Below are 23,899 nucleotides of genomic sequence, written 5' to 3'. Positions count from 1 at the left end.
GGTGTCCATATTGACATCGTGCAGTGAATATGCAGGTCGCCTGTGCTGGGTGGCTCCACCAGGAGGTGAGCAGTGTGCACTTTTAAGGATAAGACATATATCTGGGCTGCTTATTATATCTGGGCTGCTTAGCTCACACTGGTGTTGAGCACTATGCTGTGTGGCAACCCATGCTGTTTTCCCTATGAAGTGTTTTGCCTTCATTTGATGAGTTGTGTGTGAATTGCTCCAAGAGTTCTGAAGCGGCCCATGAGTGGTGCACGGGGGAGCAGGCTATTCCCTGCATGGTACATTCCAGTAGGCAGTAACGGTAATTACATTGCTTTCTATTGGCTTTTCTAGTGGTATGACTTAGCCCTTGCAAGATCCAAGGCCCTTCCTTAATATGCTGTTTATAAGAACCCCAATAGAAAGAGAGCTAGTATTTGTGATGCAATAGGTCTCGCATTACTGAAATTTCGAGCTATTGGCATTGCATATGATAATATTTATTCAATTTTTTTTTTGTTTACAAATATCCCAGCAGTAGCACAAGTAAGGGGCCAGTACCTTATATAGCTGATAAAGGTCATTTTCCAACTCCACAGGGACACCTAGTAACAGCCCCCTTTCTTGCTTCGTGGATTTAAAATAAATGATTTGTGCTCCTGCTAGGGTATTTTTTAACAAAACAAACACACACAAACAAACATTACCATTTGCAACGCCAATAGTTCAAACTTTCAGTAATGCGAGACCTATTGCATTGCAAATGCTTGTTTTTAGCAGTTTGTGGGGCTGTTGTTTGGCCGGATGGGCCGTTTTTTCCCTGTTGAGTTCCCTAATATTACCACAAACATTGCCTGCAGCAAACACAAAAAGCACACAGACTCCCATACCTTGCAAAAATGCTCGTACAAGCATGCCTTTACAAGTTCAAAACTGGCCTGGTTTGCAAATGTGGGCCACTTTTTTAGCTATATTATTCAGTTTTGGGGGACACTTTTATTTTGGTGCCTATTTTTGGTCCCAGTCTGACCCCGAGTAAAAGAAGTGTATGTGTGGAAAGGGTTAGTGCGGGGGAAAATGGAAAGGGTACAAGTCAAAGTGAAACTGACATTAGTAGTTTAAGGAACTGCCCCAGAGGAAAGCCCACAGCGTTTCCACAGTTCTGAGAGAGCATGTCCTCAATGTCTAGGACACCATACCCAAGGCATCGCCAGATTTCTGGGACAGCGTGCTAGCAGCATCACCCCAGTTCAGAGGCAGCATTTCCACAAAATGCTGTCAGTTTTGACACCGCATGCCCCCAGCTTCTCCACAGCACTAAGCATTCATTGGTTGTGAGAAACCATGCCCAAAGCACCTCTCTAGATGACGCCACTTCCTTTGTCATGAGACAGGAGTCCTCAGTGTCTCTACAGTTCCGTCAGTGCGCACACACCAACAGTCCCGAGGAAGCGTTAGCATGAAGGGGTTGTACGACAGAAAAACGCAGGAAAATACTTTGCAAGCCTTCATAACGCATTTTTTACCTCTGATGTTTTTAAGAGCACATATGCTTTTACAACGCATGCCATTACCACACATAGTTCATATATAAAAAAAATAATATTTTTGGGGGAAGACCGCCCACACCCTTCAACATATCTTAAAAGCATGGTAAAGGCATGCGTTGTAAAGGCATATATGTGGTAAAAACATGAGTGGTAAAAAATGTGTGGTAAAGGCACAGTGTGATAAAAACATTGTTGTTAAGGCCGTTTCCCCAGTGAAGACAGCATGTCAGCAGCATCCCCATAGCTCTCAGGGACAATACTCACGGGATCTCAGTGGAACTGAGACAACATAGGGTCGGCATCTCTGGTTCTGAGAGAATGTGCCCGCAGCATCAAAGTAGTTTTGGAAGAGTAAACCCATAGCATCTCCTTCCTTATAACTTATAAGAGTGCTTGCCGACAGCTTGCCAATGGCTCTGGGAGAGCATGCCCACAGCATCTCTTGGGCACTATAACATGGCCACATAATTGCGATGGCTCTCAGAGATTATACTGCAAGAGCTTGTTGGGCACCGGAGGATGATAGTGGTGCAGCAGGCACGCACGCACGCCATCCTGCCCATGTCTTCAGTTAGGTCGTGAAATACAGCTGCAATTAGGGAGCCGAGAGCCCTAACCGGTCAAGCCCCTGTGCCCTTGTACCAGTGGCGGTTGGTGTGGAATGGGGTAGCGAGGCGGGGGTAGTGGAAAATATATATTTTTTGAAACACTTACCTCTTCCGCCGTCCCTCATCGTCGTCTCTCTGCTTCTCTTCCTGACTTCAAGCCCGTAAGAAGCAGGAAGCACGCAGGCTCCCGTAAGCCAATCACAACGCTGCAATGCAGCGTTGTGATTGGTCTGAGCGTCGTTATTCGGTGCTCAGACAGGAACTGGGAGCCTGTGCATGTTCTTCACCCAGGCTGCGTATTAGAGCCTGTGGAGAACATGCAAAGTGCGCATGACTGTTTGGCTGGCCCAAGACTGCCGGCCAAACTGTCTTGCGCACCTAAGTGCATTACCCAATCCTCCTCCCTATGCCACCAACCCTGCCCTAACCCAGCCCCGTAGCAACTGAAAATAAAATGATAATAACATTATTATCATTTTATTTTTCCCTTTACCACTGCTCTGAGATCAGTGGGGCGACGCGCCTTAGCGGAGAAGCCACGCCTACCCCCTTCTGCGCTATTGATGTCTGACATTGGTCTGGAAGCTTTTCTGACGAGTCTTTGAAACACACCTGAAAGAATCTGTTTCCTATGTGCGTTCTCGTCAGCGCAGCCTAGGTCGCCCCCTGTTATCCGCGGTTCAAGGCTGAGGGCGCCAGTAACGATGTCTGAGGCCTCGTGTTAGAGGCGGTGAAGGGAGTCTGCATTGCACCTATCTTCAGGCCGTCCACACCGTCTGCGGGCATATGGAACCAAGGTTCAGTCCCCGTTCATTGGAACTACTTACTGATCAGGTGTCCCTCAGTGAGTACCTCCCGACTGCTTTCTGTTGGCGTTGAAATGACCCCCTAACCACCCATTTGCCAGGTTCATGACATTCATGTAACTAGTTTTTTTGTTTACTCTGTGTCTCTTGCTGTGTTTTGCTTCTTTGCTCTTGCTTGTGAACACTGTTTCCTTAGCCTGGCAGCATTCCCCTTCCCCTAGAAGGCAGCATAACACATCAGCATCTGAACTGAGCTGGTGGCTTCCCATCTTACTGCTGAGTTCCAGGGCCTGTGTTCTGAGCTTTGAATTTAATCCCTGAACCAACCCTTTGCTGTGGTGGCAGTGCTCTAGTTTCCTAAGTTGTGGATGGTTATTGCTTATATTTGCCATAGGCTTGCTTTCTTTTCTCTTGTGGATCTAATGCTTCTTCCAGTTTTATTTCTCTATGATTTCTTGGGGTCTCCTATCCACAGATTTTTATTAAGTATATTGTCTCCGAGGTTTCAGGGTTCTTCAGTAGATGGCCAAAACATGTCCAGTAAGTTATACCTCAGGCTCGTCATGTGAAAAATGCACAGTTGCACTCTGGTCCAAATGGTGCTCTTAATAACTATAGACATGCCTGATATCGCTTTGGGTCTATACTTTCTTCATGGTTAGTCTCTCTACCCATATACCGCTCGTCCTTGGGTTTGCCTAGACTTCTCTGTGTTTCCACATAAGATAAATCGATTCTTCTAGGTCACTTCGGGGCATAGCTACATCTTCGACCCCTGACACTTGACAAAGGGCATCCTCACCACAGAGAGCCACGTGGTTCTGAAACACCATGACCATTGGGTTCCCAATGTTAATTCATAATAGCTTTGCCTCCATTCCATCTGCAAAGTTACCCTGAAGATCCAGCTGGTCTGGCTGATTTCACAGATCCACCCACACCTGGCGGAATGTGATTTTGAGATCCCTCATGTCCTGGATGACATCACAGATGTGCCTCAATCTCATGTACAGTTAAAGGCATATTTATGAGCCCATTGCGCCACCGTAACATCACTTTTTGTGATGCTCCGTTTGCGCAAATCACAAAATCATATTTATGAGGTCACGCAAAGCCACTATGCGTGGCTTTGAATGGCCTCATAGACATGGACTAAGGCAAAACAGCGCAAAAAGCTGCAGTACCTTGCTCTGCGTCAAGGAGGCATTCCATGGGCGTTGCGGTGGGTGTTACCACGCAAGACCCATGGATTTTTTACGCTTCCCCACATTTACAAAACCATGTAAACCTGGAGAGGCGCCAACACCTTACGCCACAAGGAGAAATAATTGTATTCCTCCTCTTATTTTCCCCTTTTCATGTGTGCTGCTTTCTGCAGTAAACCTAGAACGAGGAAAAAACCTCCCAGGTTTGTTTTTGTGCAGGACGGTGCCCCTTCCTGCACATAAACAATCCTGCCTACAACACAAGCCCCCTTGCACCATGGTGCAAGGGGGCCTGCGTTGGCAGAAACGGCACCAGCGCAGGGGGAACGGACAGGGATGCACCGTATTATACAGAGCCTTCCTGTCCTTTCACTTTGATGTAGGGCTGCGGAGTAAGGGGACTTGCTGCGCTGCCCTAGCCCCATAATGGACTCGGATTGATGTGGTGTAAAGCTATTCTGAATTTGTGCTCGGCATGGATGATGTTAATGAGCAGCGCATGCGCACTGTAAAGACATCCGAAATCCCAGTGGCCTGGATAATGTCATCGAACTACTCACATCAGGTATAAAGTTAGTATTGAAGTCCAAGTGGCCCGGGGTATGCACTCGAGCTGGCCACAGCTAATGTAAAGTTAATTTAAAACCCTTTTTTGCCTCCAGGACGGAACAGAGATACCCAGGCCTTGTCTGTCAATATTCTCAAAGTCTATTTGGCCTGAATGATGTCACGGAGCTGCCCACATCCGTTTTAAGTGTATTTAGAAAGTCTGCTTGGCTCACGACGACTGCCTATGTGTTGCTGTGTTTTTTTTTAAGTTCTCCGCAGCTTTCACTGAAGCAACTCCTAATTTACTTACACCACTTCCTGTTTCCTGGATATGAGAGCCTGTCCTATGTTCATTTCTGTTGTGTGCGTGACCCAGTTACCATTTATAGAAGACAACACTACAATTTAAACGGCAAATGAAAATTTAGCTTGTGATGTGCATTATATCTATTGTAAACGCATACTTAATACAAAGAGGTAACCGTGTAGTATTTCTACTTTTTTTTATTCTTACTTTTTAAATGAGCGGTTCTGATGGCTGATAATCAGCGTATCTGGAATTATGCGGAAAAGGAGGATCAAATTATGTTGCAAGGTTGACTAAATTATGCACCAAGAAAAGGCAAATTATGCGGCGTAACGCGGCACATTTTCTGTAGATTTCCTTTTTTGTTCTGACTTTTTTACACGTTAATACTTACTATGGAATATACCTCTGCTGTTTGGAGCACCCTCTCGCTGTGAAGCTACCTGTGGCCAAAGAACCCTGCTATTCTCCGCTGACACCGCTAACCCCGCTGGTCGAGTCCCTCCCGCCGCCGCAGTTTCCAGCTCCTCGCGGCCGCAGTGGGGAGGGACGCTGGAACTACAACTCCCAGCATTCCCAGGGGCGGAAGTGACATCGTCGAGCAGCGCGTCTGGAGGCGCATAAATTAAAGCATAGCCCCGGTGGAGCGGGCATACCTCTGCTGTTTGGAGCACCCTCTCGCTGTGAAGCTACCTGTGGCCAAAGAACCCTGCTATTCTCCGCTGACACCGCTAACCCCGCTGGTCGAGTCCCTCCCGCCGCCGCAGTTTCCAGCTCCTCGCGGCCGCAGTGGGGAGGGACGCTGGAACTACAACTCCCAGCATTCCCAGGGGCGGAAGTGACATCGTCGAGCAGCGTGTCTGGAGGCGCATAAATTAAAGCATAGCCCCAGCTCCGCGGGACGCGAGCGGGACGCCGGGCGAAGCCCGGGCAAAGGGCGGGCCCTCTGTGACCGAGGTAGGCCGGGCTGGGCCCGGTCCCTTATTTCTCATTTGTATACATTGTAATTACTTGTCTGCATTCGTGCCCACTTGAGTAGAAGGGTAACTTGATGCAAGTACTGTGATAGCTATACTGCACCCTGGTCCTACCTGCTTTGCCAGGGACTGACTCAATTCCAGACTTTTATACGTTTTATATTGCTACATTTCTTTTTTATTACTGTGGAAAATGTCTAAAACTTTACGATCAGGAAGGGTAGTGGGAGAAAAACCTGCCCGGAAATTAACTACCATCCGCACAAGAAACAAGTCAGTAAACAACCCACCTTTGAAAGGACAATGTCAGTTATCTGAACTCTGGGATCTATCTGGTATAAAAAAACCTAAATGTGCGACTCTACATAATCCAGATACTAAAGCCCTGGAAGTACACGTACCAACTACCTCTGTGCCCCGATCTCCCCAGGTCCAGCAGGGGGCCCCCCAAACTATGGTAGGAGGGTCTCCCTTTCGGGACCCTACAGACGGGAAACTGACGATTATAAGTGAGCCAGTGCACATACCATCGATCCCTCAGTTACCCATGAATGACAGGCCGGGGGATGACCTGTCTGCACTATCCATTGATTTGGAACTATGGGGACGCTACGTAAGCCCTGCTAAAGTGGAATCTCTGGAGCAATTTAAAGTTCAGGGGGGAGCCACCCCATCAGGGTTAATGCTGTATAGTAGCACCCCGTCGCTAAATAGACATGAAATATCTGACTTGCTAAACTCCTCCAAGAGCCCCGACCTCAATCTCCTGGATAATATTTGTACTGCGGAAGCACGAGAAAATCCGATCTCTGAGTTCATGATCGCGCTGGAACAACGCCTTGCTTCAATTTTGCTGCTTCTAGGGAAATTTGTAGGCAGCTCGGACTGTATCCTTGAATCAGTTACCCAGATCCTAAAGTTATTGCTGCAGAAAGTGCCGGATGCGAGTAAGGCCTTTCCCCCTAAGCCTGAACAATCTGTATCTGAGGGGAAATTCAAAGCCATTAGAAGCGAACTAGTTAGGAAAAATGAAGAGTCTTCTATGGTCCCTCATATGGAGATGCCTCATACTGCAGCCTCTAACTGTATCAAGAATATAGTCCTGGAGATAGAGGAGGAGGATAAAGTCTTGCCAGGCCCCAAAACGGTTCAGGAATTATTTCCTATCTTTGTCCCGGATGGCGGAAAAGACTTCCTGGCCGACAAATCTGAGGTCAATGAAGAAAAGAGAAAATATGGTAAACAAAAAAGTACCAAAGCCAGTAAGAGGAAACCAATTCGAAAGTATAGAAAGAAGAAGCAACGGAGGATCATTTTCCAAAAATGCACAGAGACAAGGGAGAATGAAATAAGGAATGGGGAATCCTTATCTACTTCCTTAAAAGTGGACATGGATGTGAACTTAACCACTTCAACCTCAGTGGAGGAGGAAAATGAACAAGGCAGCCTGCCTTCCCAGGAAGATTTACCACAAATTGGGGGCTCTCTCCCAGGCTCTCCTTCTCGGAGTGCACTTGGAGGACCAATTTCTTATCCATCCGGGATTTTAAACCCTTTGGCCCCCCCCTTTGTGGTAACAATTGACTCTGAAAATTCTCGCCCTCCGGCCCGGCCTGTAAGTACGTCAAAGGCCCCTGTGGATGTGCGTGTACTAGATTTTGTTCCATTATTTGATACTGACCTCTTATTAAATAGAGCCTGGCTTCTCAAGCGTTTCAGTGAGGTTGAATGTCTCTACCACATTCAGTCCAGAGACATTGAACTGGTGACTCTGTTGGGTGGAAGTTGGGTTTTGAGTATTCGGGTGAAATTTTATTCCCCTATCATAACAAATTTGATACTAGAACAGGCTGAAAATTTTCAACGCTTAGGTATTGATATTCTACCTATCTCTACCCCAGGCAAGCCAAACTCTTTCGATAAGCAGGGGTTGAGGGGTGGTGAGCAAAACGGGGTAACCTCTCCTCTGAGAGACCTGAAAATTTGGGTTTCCAGGGGAAAACGCTCAGTATCGCACGTGAAGCCTCTCCCACTAGTTGAGAATTCCACACTCAATGATGACAATAACCGGTGGAATTGGCTCCATAGTGCATTATCAACAAAAAATAAGGATAACCCCAAATTGTTCCACCATCTTTAACCCAGCCTTAAACATAATCTCCTGGAACGCGGCCGGATTCCATAGCAGCCCGGAGAAAATGACCTTTTTATCCACTCTGGAGGCTGATATATTGTGCATCCAGGAAACATGGTGCATAGATAGGTTAACGCCTTTAAAAGATTTTTATGTTTTGGAAGTTCCGGCTGCGCCCTCTAAGAAAGGGCATGCTAGGGGGGGGCTCGCCTGTTTACTGTCAAATAAGTTTCAATGGAGATTTTCCCATTATATTGACTCCAGTAGACTTTTCCACACAATAACATTAGAAAATATGTTCCATGACAATGTAAAATACCCCATGGTAATTTTCAATGTGTATATTCCGCCTGAGGAATGTTTTAATGATAAATTGCAGCGGGTTCTCCAGTATATGGATAAGATAAAAAATTCACCTCCTTTTCCTGTAATTTTGCTTATCGGTGATTTGAATTGTAAAGTTTCAAACGCTAGTCTAAAACTCTTCAGGGATAAAGCTAAGGAGGAAGCACATTGCATCCCCCAGACGCTCTTCCCTGAAAACTTAAGGACAAATAAAAGGGGGAAGATCTTGTTAAAAGAACTAGCGATCGGGGATGGTATTATCTTAAATGGAAGATTTCCATCTGACGTCCCCGCAAATTATACCCACAAATCCCCCTTTGGGTCATCAATTTTGGACTATGCTATCGCCAGCTACAGTCTGTTTCCCCAGATTCTTGACTTAAAGATCACACCCACGACTCTGAGCGACCACAGTATATTGTTACTATCAATTTCGTTAAATTCTATGAATACGGCATCCTGGTCGCTAAATGGCAGGGAGGCTACCTTCCACTCGACATCTGGAAGATGCTTCTGGAATAATGCTGCCATTAATGGGGTGCAGGAGCTACTGACCGATACCCTTAGGGAAATAGAAGAGTGGAACGGAAATGAAATAGTTTGTTTTGAGGAATTCATGGTAAAGATTCTATTGAATGCTAAAAAAACTGTCCCCCCTAGGAAAAAAGGAGAGGTAGTTCCTCTGACTCTCCGTAATCTGAATAGGGAATTAAACAAACTAATCCGTGCACAGTACGTTGAAAGGGTACCGGAACGTGGGAAAGATATCGCTAGGTTAAAAAGAAAGAGATGCAGACTCAAGCTAAAAATTAAAAGGGACAGGGAGGATGAAGTATGGATTAAATTAAGGGAATCTGCTGCTTATGGCAACATTAAAGATTTTTGGGCAATAATCGGGAAAGGATGTGGTACACGCCACTCCCCTACTCCCATAGCTATACCAGAAGATCTATGGTCCTCTCATATCCGAGAATTATATGCAGGGAACGGGACCGCAGGTGTGGATAACTTCATGTACGCTGCCCCTGATGACTCGGTCTTCTTTCCCTCTGAGAAGGAAATCGAGTTGGCTATAAAAAATATGCGATCCTCTGGGGCCATGGGACCGGATGAGCTTCCGATGACGGTCCTAAAACAAGACCCTTTAACCTGGAGTAAAATCTTGTACCCCCTGTTTAGGGCATGCCATCTTTCCAAACGTGTCCCTGCATCGTGGAGAGGAAGCATTCTGGTCCCTATCTTCAAAAAGGGAGCAAGGGACAGCCCCAGTAACTATCGCATGATTGCGCTCCTCGACTCCATCGGAAAGGTCTTTGCGAAATGCCTCCTGAGATCTCTTTCTGATTGGGTCGAGGAGCGCAACATCTTGCCGTTGGAACAGACTGGCTTCCGAAGGGAACATGGCACTCTGGACAACCTGACTGCCCTTCAGGTTATTACTGATAAATATGTCCAGGTGAGAGGGGGTGTTGTATACGCCGCCTTCATTGATTTCTCCACAGCGTTCGATAAAGTAGATCGGGGAACGCTGTGGAGAAAATTGGCGACGCTGGGTGTCCCTACTCCCCTGCTGGAATTGGTGCGGGCTCTGCACACTGAGACCTGGTGCAGGGTCTTAATGGGGGGCGAAAGGGGGCTGTCGGCCAAAATACCATCTCAGAATGGCCTTAAACAGGGCTGCTTATTGGCGCCCCTGTTGTTTTCCCTATACACAACTGACCTCCCTGCTGCTGTGTCCCATAGTGAGGGGATCGCACCGTTGATAGGAGGGGTGCCAATAGCCTGTCTGATGTATGCCGATGATGTGTTATTGCTTGACTTAACTCCCGTGGGTCTGGCAAATCGGCTTCAGGCTCTTCAGGACTTTGCTGGGGAGCATCATATGAAGATCAATATTAATAAAAGTAAAGTGATGTGTATTGCTGGTAGGAAGAAATGCCGCTCGACAAATTTTGGTTGGGCTATTGGAGGGCTTAGATTGGAGGTCGTAACTTGTTATACCTTTTTAGGGAAAATATTCTCGGCCAATATGAGCGAGAATCTTCATATAGAGCATTGCTCTCGCAAAGCTCTTGCCCATGGCAATGGGTTAAAGTCCCTATACCTGGCAACGGGGAAAAGACATTTTTCTAGCCTTCTAGAAGTATTTAGAGCTAAAATCCCCGCAACCATCTTGTATGGTATAGAAATAATAGAGATAAAATATTGGGACTTTTGCCACAAGACTGAGGGAAAACTCCTAAGATCCCTCTCGACTCTTAACAATGCCTGTCCACTGGCTGCCTGCAGGCTGGATTTCGGACTCAGGAGTGCCTGGGTACAGGGGCTGTGCGCCTTAATAAGGTGGGTAGCCAGCTTAGCCAGAGCGAGAGAAGGAACCCTGCGAGTTTTACTCAAAAATGAACTTTTGGGCAATTTTAAGGAGTTCTCTAAACTTGTTAGTAATTTTAGAGGGGCTGTGAAAATCCTTAGACTGGATGAAAGCGCTCTTTTCTCCTATTCTCCCACGCAGTTAAAGCAGGTCCTTAAGGAGGCTTCGTGGGAGTATTGTTTTCTATCCGACAAAAAAACAGTTGGAGATAAAAGGAATGTGGAGCCGCTGATCTCCTCCTATAGGTTGAAACAGCCCCAACCGTATGCCCTGTGGAACTTGCCACATGGGATACGTAGGTTTTGGTTTTTATTACGTTATGACTTAATCCCTCTTAACGTGTTGCTGTCCAAATGGCATGGCACTTCACCGTTGTGCAATCTATGTAAATTAAATAACCAGGACTGTATGCATGTACTTTTGATTTGTCCTATGTTACGTAGCTTGCGCAAGCGATGGCTTAAAGTAATCTGTCTACGCCTCAGCATTGTCACTTTACAAGATTTTCTTCATGCACTTTATTGCCCACCAAATGAAATGTTCTGTGCTTATGTTTTTAACTTTTTTAAAGGATTTTTAGCTATTTATTAAATTTTCTGGAAGATTGTGCCGGCCCGGCCTTGTGGGACTGATGGCTTGCAGTGTACCTATTACGGTTCGAATACTATGTTTTTATAATTTTTGTACTTTTGATGACTGTGTTGCTTTGTCTGTACATGTTTATGTGGCCCTCTTTGAGAGCCAAAACATAATAAATAAATAAAAAAAAAAAAATTACTATGGAATGGTTTTACCTCATTAGTACCACTTTGACACCCAAACACAGAAAACAGCAACAGAAAGGGGGCCAGTCAACCTTTACAGAGTGCCTTTCACTGCACAACCCACGCAACAGCTTTTTTTTAAAAGTTCTTTTGATACGTTTGAACTAGAAACAGATGATGGATTATGTGTCAAATCCCGAAAAGCAATAGTTATGTGGAAAATGTTGCGTCCGCAAATCCACATTATTCCAGTACACCTGCTGATATAAACTAAGCGGATACAGGCTGAGTGGTTTGTGATTGTCACCGATACCCGAGTTAACAATATTGAATCATGTTATGTATTAAATGGTCCCTATTTGCCAGAGCACCCCAAAAACACTTTTTTAAAGGCCTTCTTCCTATTAGCTAAAATTTGTAATGTTTTGAATTACTTAATGCCCACAAATTATGGAAAATAATTCAAGAATAAAACATCACTCGTGTGAATAGAATTATGAGTTTCAAAGCCATGCTGTTTGTGCAATAATATTAGTCACACATAAAATGTTGTTGTACTAGAGGTTCAAATAAGCCAGCTTTCAATGGATGATAACAGGGTGCACCAAGATGTCGCATGCTGTCTTGCTATACATGACAAGTCCACAGGCCCACTGTGACCTGTCACAGAACTGCAAGGTAATAGATAGATATTTATCTGGCACTGCTTGAGCAGGCGTGCCTAGTGTAGGTCCAGGAAAGTCAGATCCATGCAAGATTTTCTGGATAACCAGTGACTGTGTAAATTAGTTTTCATTTTAATGATATGGATATCCTAAAAATCTGTTAGAGATCCAACCCTCCAAGACATAGGGGCCGATTACGATGTACGGTGGAAAGCCTCCGCCCAACACTGTCTCACAATCGGAACTGACCGACTTGCGGTCAGCGGTTCCGACCGACAGATTACGATGCGACTGAACACTGTTCTGTCGGAGTCCCATTGTACCCTATGGGAGCTTGTGTTCCAGCAGACAACCGGCCGTAATACAGACTCCTATGTGGAAATGGGGTGTTTACGAAAAACCCTGCACCCTGTTGCGGGCACCCCATTGTGCCTGCCACACAGTGCAGGGTTTTACAGGGGGGTCCCTCAGCTACCCCATCGGCCCCCAACCGGAGGCCGCAGGATGAAGGGGGCTCTACTAGGGTCCCCCAAAGTCACTTTCCGACAGCCTTTTCATGTCGGAAAGGCCGGCACTGAAAGGGTTTTGGAAACCAACATTGTAAGCCCTAGGAAGGAAACGCTGTCCATCATGGTGTACAATGCGGTTCCGATCGACACGGATACTCCCAAAGCCGGTTCAAACTGATTTGGAATGACCGCGCAGTTTAGGTTCCGACCCCAAACATCGTATTCGGTCAGTCGTAATGTAAACCAGCCGAGTCGGTCGGAAAAGTTCCAACGCAGTCGAGGAAATTCCGACTGTCGGGAGGAGGCTTTCCACCCGACACCGTAATCGGCCCCTTAGTTGGGCGCTATGTTACAGATAAGATGTTCTACAAAATACAAGATGGATGCGTACACGCACATACACCACAGAGTATATCTTTGAAAAAAATAAGCAAATGTTTTCCATATATCACTGTCAGGTTAAAAAAAAACACCACTATCTTGTTATTCTCTTCCAAATCCGTTCACCAACACAGAAATTGCTTGGTTTTTGGTTCCAGACAGATGCAGTCACAGGACTGTCTCACACAAATGGTTCTGTGTTGGCGGTATTTCAACATCTGTGGTAAACACTATTGGCAGGGCCACTGGAATTATGCAGCAGGAAGAGCCAAATTATTCGGCATAATGTGGCACATTTTGTAATAGTATTATTTCATTATTTCGTCATTTTTAGGTCGAGGACCGTCCGGTCTGCCGAAGGCAGAACCGGAAGTCGGAGATTTAATGTTTTGGAGAAGAGGGGCTTGAACCCGCCCCTCTTCTCCTCTCTTCTCCATTGGCTGGCCTCTTGAATGCTGGCCAGCCACTGGAGAAGAGGCTTTGTCACTCCGAACAGGCCCCGTCCTTTTCGGATTCGGGGGCGTGTTTTTTTCTACTTTTCTGATTATCTCCTCCAACCAATGGCAAGAGGAGAACACGCCCCCGAATCCGAAAACGCCACTGCATTTCTCCGAGGCATTTCTGCTTCGCCTCGGAGAAAGGCAGTGGTGTGCTCGTCCTCTCCCCCTGCTCTCGGGCAATCCATGTGCTGCCACACGTCGGACCCTGCGTGCAACCCTGCTCACCTCTGGTGCGGTTCTAATTTATCTAATGTACACGGCAGGATTCGCGAAATGAACATCATTGCATCACTACGGTATTCTAAAAGGAGCGCCCTCGTGAATAATGCCCGTATGCCCAATTATTTGAGTTGCTGCTTCGTGGCACAAAGAGGACGCACATTATTGTTGTCTTGCCAATATGTGACCACTCCAATCGGGGAAATGTCTAGGACGGTGCACACCAGGAGAGGCTTCGACGCTCTGACTGAAATCTCTCATTATCCTCAAAAAAATTGAAGGCATTTGACGATAAAAAATAGGCACGTTCGCGATTTCCTCATAAATATTTTCTTGTTTTGAATATTGACGAGCCAGGTGTGGTGTGTCGAAGGTTTCTTTTGCAATATGAGATATTTAAACAGTAGAGGCGTGATCAGCTGATTAAAGTTTCTATCAAACTTTGAGCAAGCAAACAATTGTGCGTGTTCAAGGAGCGTGGACGCTGGAAGACCTGGCGAGGATTGCAGGACTGGAGCGAGGTGTCCTATTGTTTATGAGGCTGTAATGTGGCAACAGCCCGAGATCGGGATAGGTCACGTGTCGGTCTCTGCTTTCGTGTCAATGCACGGTAGTCTGTAGGAGTGATTCCTTTTAGACGCATTCTAGGAGTATATTTTTTTTATAATAGTACCGTTTGTGGTATATGTGTTTCAGATTTCTAGGCGGAGCCATTGATATAAAGTGGATTTGCCGCATCAATCTTGTCGGAATTATATAGCAGAAGGCGGCACATTCTGTGTCAATATAATCTCGCTTTGTTGTCTTTGTGACAAACCGTAGTATTGTCTAGGCAGAAGTTTCACCTCATTGCTATACATTCGGCTCATAGTTTTGCCAATCAGCTACTAGGAGGTGACCAGTTAACCTTGTAAGTGGCATCTTGGGTTTCAGTAACTTTTAAATCGATTGAGATAGAAACCATGTTTATCGAAACTGCTGATTGTACAGCAGAATGTGAATTATGTCGCAGGTATGGCAAATCCATAATGATGTAGAGAACGCCGCATTTACATTACCGCATAATTACTACAACCCTGACAATGGCTGCTGATAGCAAATGGAGTCTGTTTCGTTATATAGCAAAGTGGTGCCTGTTTTCCTAAACAGTGAAATGTCCCGCTCCCCTTTTAGTAAATGTGCAATTAATGTGCAGCGCCCAATGGCGGCATTTTGCAATATCTAAGCGCTAACAGTTTTGCCAGATAAGGAAACTAGGCACAGAAAATAAAGTGATCTGTACAGCATCACATAATATATTGGGGGGGGGAGGGGGGGGGATGACGGTGCTCTTTCAGTCATATCGTAATATGTGAATATTAAATATTATTTGTAATTTATGTGCGACTTGACTAGTTTCAGCATCATGCCGATTGTGTGTAGCGGTCAATTCCTTCGCTGCTTCTAAGCACTGTTGTTATTACTACCCAGTGTCTTAGTACTCAGTATGTCGACCTTTGAAGGCCGAAAGGGTTGGCTTGACCCCGTGCGCCGCAACACCAGCTGTCATCAGTGACCCCTTAAGGGGCATTGACAGATGGAAAGCTTCACCACAAAGGGCCTCCGCTTTTAAGATACTATAGCCGTCAGATCACACGCCTAGGGAACTAGCAGAGGGGGGGCATCTGTACTTTCTGCTGGTCTCTTGGGGCTCTGCGCATCAATCTGATGTGAACACACGACAGGCTGAAAAATACAATCTGAAACGGCGACGCACTGTATTTGAGCGCGCCTTTTTGTTGTCCTTCACAGCGCCGGGGCTAGAGAATGAGCAAGTGGCAGATGTATGGGGGGGGGGCAGCATGGGGCGAGTGCAGATTGGGAGGGCCAGAGAAAGAACACGGAGAGCAGCGTAACGAGATGGTGAGGGCATGGCCCCAGCGAAGCCCTGAAGTGGATACATATTTAAGTGCCATAGGGCAGGAATTTAAGTGGGCCAGGTCCTGCCGGTGTCTAAAAAGTGGGTGCCCAGACGAGTCCCTATCGGGATCTCCGTTTTCGCTTCGCCCTCACCGACAGAAATAAATCTTAATTCTTCAGCAGTGTCTGCCTTAGATGTAACTTCAAAGAGACTCGTTTTAGTTGTTTCGGGCTCATAATTTCAGAACTGACGCCGTTTCAATATTCTATACAACAAAGCCATAGTTGTTGCTTATTCGTCTTATGCAACTAACAACCATTGACAAAGCCAATAGTCCTGGCAAATTTCCGGTCCAGTGGCACATTATGCTGAACACAGATTTTCAGTTTACGTGTTTTAAGCTACACCTTTAATTACATCGGCCACGCCCCTCTGAGAGCACCCCCCCCCCAGTGTTTTCATCCCACTTAATGCCTGACAGCGGAGGCAACTTTATCGTGTTCCCCAAAAACAATGATTCTGCAGACACATTTTCCTTAGCACTCTGACGGCGCATACAGTGCTACTGAAAGAACTGTAATAATTAAACAGAATGCAAAGGAAGATAACATCTCCTTGTAAGCGTTCCCTCAAAATAGTCCAGTCTGTTAGATATGTAACGCGAAGGGCTACATGCAGGGTTTACTACACGTGTTACTTTACAAAACAAGCATTTACAATGCAACGGTCTCGGCATTGTTAAAGTTAGAGCTATTGGCATTGCTCATGACAATGCCGTTTCTTTAAATGTTTTAAAAACACAAACATAAACAAAAATAATGTCATGAGCAATGCCAATAGCTCTAACTTTACCAATGCCGACCCCAGTATAGTAATAAGCAACAGAAAGGTGACCAGTCCATCTTTGCAAAGAGTCTTCCACTGCGTAGCAACACATGTCGCTGCATTTTTCATAACTTTTGAACTGTTTAATCTAGAACTAAATTTCTGTTTGCAAAAAATCTGCAGATTATGCAGCAGATGGTGGATTATGTGGCAAACGTGGAAAATCTATATTTATGCAGAAATCGCCACAGCCGCATAATTCCAGTGGCCCTGGCTATTGGCGGTATTTTTTTTGGCAGCAATACATCTTTCAGTGCTTGATGCTGAGACTGTTTTTTCATTACTACTACATTTTGCACAGCAAATAAAAATACATCTGGCAGGTTTTACCCAAAACAAATTCAAATACCGTAGGAACAAATCTATTAATACCACTAATAAAGTGAATACCACTGATGCAGATCTGTTTATGTGATATAACAAATACCGCTGAGAAATTTATATACTACTGACCTAGGGGTCAGAACTTGTTTTGTTTGGAATCTTAGTGGCATAGCCCAAAATTATGCCTTTCTTCCTTCTCCCCCCCTCCCTGCAGAATGTGGTAAGGGACCCCCTCAGCCTCCCATATGTCACAGATATTCATAGACCTTGGGCTGATTGGGGGCTCCCGAGGATGCCCCGCCCACTCGCCCAGAGGCTGCAGGGATCTGCGTGATGCTCCTAGTTCGGATGGGCCCGCCATGTTTAGAGAAAGGTAGAGAGGGCTGTGTAAGCACACAGTGCACACTGGTGTCTTAGGTAGGGTGACCAACCGCCCGTAAATTTCACGGACCGTCCGTAATTTGGACTTTAGACCTCATGGCCGTTGTCCGTGAAGATCCCTTTTAAGGACGCCTTTTGTCTGTAATTTTGGGCCTTGCAGGGAGCAGAGCTGTTGCCCTGCGAGAGGCCTCAGCTCCCTGAAGGGGCCGCCTCGCACTCATCCTTGGAGCCCAAGAGCAGCCCCACCCTGCCCATTGTCCTTCTATATGCCGGCTGATTGCCACATACCAAATGATAATAGGCCAGTCAGGGGTGTTACAGCATGTGCTGGCCGCCTTTTGTGTCCTGTCATGTTGTCCTGGACGAGACCAAGGAAAGCGTTAGTAAATGTGGTCCCAGCATGCTACTCCCAGGCTCTCCCTCTTGATCAACCCATGTCAAAATGGGCAAATGCATCTTGGCCATTCCAACCAACGAGCCTGGCTCAAACAATAATCAATTAATGCAAATCTTAAACAAAGAAGTTACTAACATTACCAAAGCTGAATTCAATTCAAAATCTTTTCACAAAATCAAAGTTTAGAAGGAGCTCTGTTCATAAGAGTGTAGAACACCCCCCTACCGTTGGAGGGATTTGTAAACACACAAGGGAGCGGATTGAAAGTAGATGCACTTAATTCATAGGAAGAAATTGAAAAATATATTAACCATAAAATAGGTTTCAGACTTCCCAACCCAATTACAAATCAAAGTACGCCCACACCAAAAAGCCATTTGCTCAATTAATTTCTACTAATATGAGCAGATGGATTGTTTTAGGAGTAGAAAGTAATGTTCTGTTTTCACAAAACAAACTCGCAACCAGATTAACTCACATGCACTGTCCAACCAGCATTATGTAATATTGGTGTGAGCAACTTTTCTCACATGACTAGGGAGTGGACATTTGATTGTGGGGATGCCTTGCAAAGTAGGTGAACTCTTAAACTAAACTTTGCAGATATTTACAAACATTTGCTGACATGTTTCCACCGTGCAAAGATATTCTGAAGTGAAATTGCAAGATTGCAAGTTACTTCGAGGGAAGTAAATGTACACCAAGCTGCATCTCCCAGACTGTCCCTAAAGTACTCTGCTATAAATGACCCCCTACGTTTCCGCGTGGCATCTTAGATCTGAAAGCCAATGTTTATTTGAGGTCCCGTGCTGCATTTGGCCAAATGTGCAAGGAGATCATTCAAAGTGCCAGATCCCCAGCTTTACAATGCTATCCCCACAATGAAAGCTCGGCTCGTTATGGACTCGAGGTTCCAACAGGACCTCCCGCTGAGTTAGAGCCAGGCTTCAGGATCGAGCCTGGTCTGAGCTTTCAGTGGCTCACTCACCTCTACTCACAGGCAGCCACCTACAACGGACGATAATGAAGATCGTGCCCATGTGTGTGCCCTCCTCCTGCCGGGGTCTAGGGCAGGGCATTCTGTTAGGGTTAGATGGAAGAAATGTACAAAAATGCCCATGCTGCTATGTGCCAGTCCATGAAAAGAAGGTGGCGAAAGAAGTTAAAAAGAAGAGATTATAGTTCTTACACAGGCTCATCATTTCAGAGCTGAAGCATATTTAATATTATATACAACGAAGCCATAGTTGCTGCTTTTTTATTTATTTCATGCAACTAACATCCATTGATAAAGCCAATAGTCCTGGCTTGTTGTAGGTCTAATGTTACTGGATGCAATGATAGAAACAGCAAAATACAAGTCGGGCGGCACATTATGCTCAGCACATATTTTTAGCATTGGTGTTTTAAGCCACGCCCTTAATTACATCAGACACGCCCACTTGGAGAGACCCCCAATTTTTTCATCCCACTTAAAGCCCTGGAAACAACACCATGTCACAGTCACCTCAAGTCCTGGCACTGTGCATCATGCATGACTCATGACTTACAAGGTTTCAGATTGCCTATGTGCTGGGGCATAGTGAACCCTCTCCCACCCCACCCCTTGCTTTAGGAATTAGCTGTTTCGCTTTTGTTAACTTGTTGGTATTCTATGCTGTTTAAATATTGTCCTCTTCTGTTACTATCTTCATACTCATGTAAAGCGCTCTGATACCTCTGGGTCTAGCCAGCGCTATATAAAACTTCTAAAATAAATAACTACAGCGAGGGTGAAGTTCTTTATGGGCCTCTTCTGTCTGCAACTCAGTAGACAAACGCTCAGCTCATAATTAATGTGAAAAAGTGGCTTAGTGAATAAGTGAAGGAATGGGTAAATGGCTGGATGGATTAGCGAAAGGATGAATGGATGAGTGAAAGGGTGAATGGTTGGATAATTAGAGAAAGGATGGATGGATAAGTGAATGGAAGGATGGATGAGGATAAATAGATGGATGTATTAGTGGAAGGGTAGATGGATGGGCAAAAGGGTGGATGGATCAGTAAATGGATGGATTGATGAGTGAAAGGATGGATGGGCGAGTGAATGGGTGGATGAATGAGAGAAATGATGGCTGGATTGATGAATTGATAAGTGAAAGGGTGAGTGAATGGATTGGTGAGTGAAAGGTTGGATGTAAGGATGGACGAGTGAGTGAAAGGGAGGGTAGATGGACAAAAGGATGGATAGATGAGAGAAAAGATGGATGGATGAGTGATAGGGTCAATGGATGGATTCATGAATGGATGAGTAGGTGGATGGGTGAAGGGTGGATAGAAGGATGGGTGGCTAAGTAAAAGGGGAATGGAGAGGGAAAGGGAGGATGGATGATGGATGAGGGAAAGCATGGATGAATGATTGGTGGAATGGATGAGAAAATGGGTGCATGGATGAGTGAAAAGAAGAATGTAAAGATGGATGAGGGAAAAAATGCCTACATGAGTGAAAGGGAAGGTGGAGAGCTGGAAGAAAGGATGAGTGAAAAGTTGAATGGGTGGATGGATAAGTGACTGGGTGGATGGATGAGTAAGTGAAAGGATGACTGGATGGGTAAATGGTTGGATGGATGAGTGAGTAAATGGATGGATGGGTGGAAGAGTGGATGGATGAGTGAAAGGATGGCTTGGGTGGAAGGGTAAAAGGTTGGATGGATGAGTGAATGGATGGATGGGTGCAAGAGTGGATGTATGAGTGAAAGGATGGATTGGGTGAAAGGGTGGATGGATGATGGATGAGTGAAAGGATGGATGAAGGGATGGATGAGTGAAATGATGGATGGAAGGATAGATGATGGATAGGTTTGCAAATGGTTGAAAAGGTTTGGATATTGATGGGCACACAGATGGAAGGACAGAATGAATGGTGAAAGACTGAATGATGGATGAAAGAATTAAAAGATTACAGAATGTAAATTTGAAATGGTGGATATCAGAGGTTTGATGGAAGGATGAATGGCTAGATCCTTGGGCAAGAGAGCTCTTCTGGGGAGGGTTGTGATGACTTACTTTGCTTTCTTGGTGCCATAAGAGCTTTAGTTCAAAGTAGGAGGTATTTAAATTTTCTGGCTACTCCCTTGCCCATGTGTTACTATTCTGTATTTGCTGTGTGCCTATGTGTGGGATCTATACATCATGCATATAACATTTTGAGTGACCTCCATCTGCTACTTGAATTTTACACTAGTAATTGTTAGTGTTTGCATGGTTTGTTTTAGGTGTAAGGTTTTAGGGAGAGCCTCAGAGTGCCATGAGCTGTGATTGAGATGTATATTGTGTTTGTAGCAATAGGCAAGGCGCAAAAAATAAACAATGTAATAGTGTATCGACAGTGCCTTCTTTAAGAAATACTGCAGGGAAAAGCACCTTTGTGACTTCCGTCAGCTAGTGCAAGTCTCTGCGAAGCCCCCATAATCAAAGTCAGATTCCATATTTTAAGTTCCACTTGCTGAAACACCCATAATGTTTTCCCTACAGTGGGTTCATCAGAGCAATCCTCCCTTTAGTTCACCTATGCGTGTCGCTTTACATCTCACAATGGCACTCAGATATGAGATGCTAGTAACAAAGTGTATAGGAGCAGATCCTCCTGACCACTTCTCTCACCAAACATGCCTGCTCAGGACCATGAGTTGTAAATAAAATATCAGACTGGACAAACCAGTGCAGTAACCGTATAAATAGATTATTATCATATGAAATACCACAAAAAGACCTGCACAGTTGCTCAAAGCTGCGCGCATACGGAAAAACTGCGAAGTGCACGATCGCCTCAACCTAATATAAACTTATTTTGACTTGTACTTAAGTGTTTGTCTATTTACTTACTTTTATACTATCGCGCAACTTCCTCTGATGTGTCTGTAAAACTTACCTTTTGTTCCGAAGTTTTGTCCTGAATTTTGACCTCCTGTCCTGAATTTTTGTCCTGAATTGTGACCCTTTGTCCTGAATGTTTACACTCACCGTCCTGAATTTGCACCCATGCCAGTTGCTCACCCTAGTCTTGGGGGTTTGCAAACAAACACACCTTGTGGTGTCTCTGAGATGGGTTCTCTGGCAGAACCGCCGTGATATCAGCTTGCCAAGCATAAACATCATGAAATTGCATTAACTCGGGTACTGTGCGTCAGCATTACTATTAATATTCAGACTTCCCTTCTGTGCGTCTTCTTCCTTCTAGATTTTCACTCGGGGCGCTGCTTCCTCATTCTGGTCTTTAACCCTTCGTGCTACCCCGGCGCTGCCCCGTCCCGTCTGGGTGACATGCCCCCAGGCACTGGGAGTGCCCTGGGTCCTGTTCTGTCTTGTCCTTCTGCAAACATCCCAACACGTGTGAGCTTGGAACGTTGCGCTAAAAATGTTGTTTCACTTTTTCAGGGCTCAACAACCAAGTGCCCTCCTCTGAAGACAGAAAGCGCTACAGTGAAATCTTCCGGGGACTTGACGCTTTAGAAATCTGCCTTGGAAATGAGTAAGTAATATTCAAGGCCCTTCGGGGGCCTTTACCACCACTACCTGCGTTTCTGATTTGTTGAATGAGGGTTAAGTTAAGGAAACAAACATTGACAACGCCAATCGGTTTTGGCCTTTGTGCAGTGCACTTTAGAGTCACACAAAATATGGGCGCAAAAGTGCACAGAGGTAATGTTATGCACATGCAGTTAATCCATAGCTTGGAGATGCTACCAAAAAAGAAACGTGCTGGATAAAATAAATGTCATTTCCCCTAGATGACGTAATGTGAAATGTAATGTGAAATTGTGTTGTATGTGGATTTGCATTAAACCGAAGATCCACTGTGTTCGTAAAGATGCTATTACAGGATCTGCAAAAATTCATTTAATTGTGACACATTCATTTAATTGTGTAATCATTGTTGTGCTCCACGAGCAGTTAGGATCTTTTTCAATATTACAAACATCAGTTCCCATCTTGTTTCCATTTTTCAGCGAAACAGAGAAATGTATATCCCTGCTTCGAAGATATGAATAATCCCATTTCCATCTGGGTCACCAAAATGTAGTAGACCAAACACTGCAAAAACCTGTTAGCATTAACAGGAGTGGGGTCAGATTGAACATTATAGTGTATGTCAGTGTTTCTATCAATAAGTCCCAGAGAGATGCGGACTAAATTTATGAGAAGTTTTCTCTACCATCATTTATTTACTATAATCAGATAAAATTCTCCTCAATCATTCAAAAAAAGAGACTAAAGGACACCTCCCACCTGCCAACTTCGATCTCAGTTCTCGGAACCAGAGTTCCCAGGAGCACAAACCAACTAGTACCTAACCCAGCTGCCGCAGTCACCCTCGCAGGACGTCCACTCTAAAACCCTTCTTTATTGGTGTGAGTAACGCCTCCCTCGCTTGACTCAACCAATAGGGCCAGAGGCCAGATGTACAAACATTAAGAATAGCGATTTCTCTTCGAATTGCTATTTGGTAATACTTATTCTTAATGTATGAAACTTTTTTTTTTTTTTAAGTAGCAATTCATAGTGGTTGCAAATCGACCTACCTCATGAATATTAATAAGGTAGGTCACAATTAGCGACCCATTCGGAATGACAGCCATCACAAGGATGGTGGCCTGCTAAGGTCAGCAAACCACCATGTCTGTGATTGCTTTTAAGTAATGCAATTTTTATTGTAATGCAACCCGTCTTCCTTAAAGAAAAATAGGATGCGTTTAAAAAAAGTTTAAAGTGTAACCCTTTTATTTTTTTTTAAGAGGAGGCAGTGGTCCATGGTATCACTGCCTATTCTTTAAAAATGATTTTGTCAACATTCATTCTGGTCGCAAACCAAAGATCTGATATTGACTAAATAAGGGTGATAACTGATTCGCAAAGGGGGAAGTGGTACTCTCTAGACCAATTCCACTTTGGGACTCGGATGGTAGCTTTAGGTTGGGTCGGCAGTGATCCCGGCGACCATGGTCTGCTCCCACTGAAAAACATTTTTTTTTTAAGCAGCCCAATTCCTTCAGGCAACTTTGGCTGTTTTAAAAAAGTGTTTTCCATTTTGGAATGTTATCCCTGGGATGGTGGCCTGCTGTCTCTTGCAGACCACCATCTCTGTAACTGTAGCA

At 45.0% G+C, this 23,899-nt stretch overlaps 1 protein-coding gene across 5 annotated transcripts in view; it reads left to right on the top strand.

The window, feature by feature from the left end:
- Window positions 1-23,899, top strand: part of GMIP (GEM interacting protein) — a 266,944-nt gene that overhangs the window by 123,265 nt on the left and 119,780 nt on the right. For all 5 annotated transcript variants that reach the window (XM_085654265.1, XM_085654263.1, XM_085654264.1 and 2 more), the window contains one exon: window positions 22,182-22,275. In XM_085654265.1, the coding sequence (XP_085510391.1) occupies window positions 22,182-22,275 (94 nt within the window). The remainder of the gene's footprint in view (window positions 1-22,181; window positions 22,276-23,899) is intronic.

This window comes from Triturus cristatus, chromosome 4_1 (assembly GCF_964204655.1).
Source record: "Triturus cristatus chromosome 4_1, aTriCri1.1, whole genome shotgun sequence".
In the NCBI taxonomy this organism is placed as follows: domain Eukaryota; kingdom Metazoa; phylum Chordata; class Amphibia; order Caudata; family Salamandridae; genus Triturus; species Triturus cristatus.
Note: the sequence above shows the minus strand (reverse complement) of the source record. Positions and strands in the feature narration are given on the sequence as shown.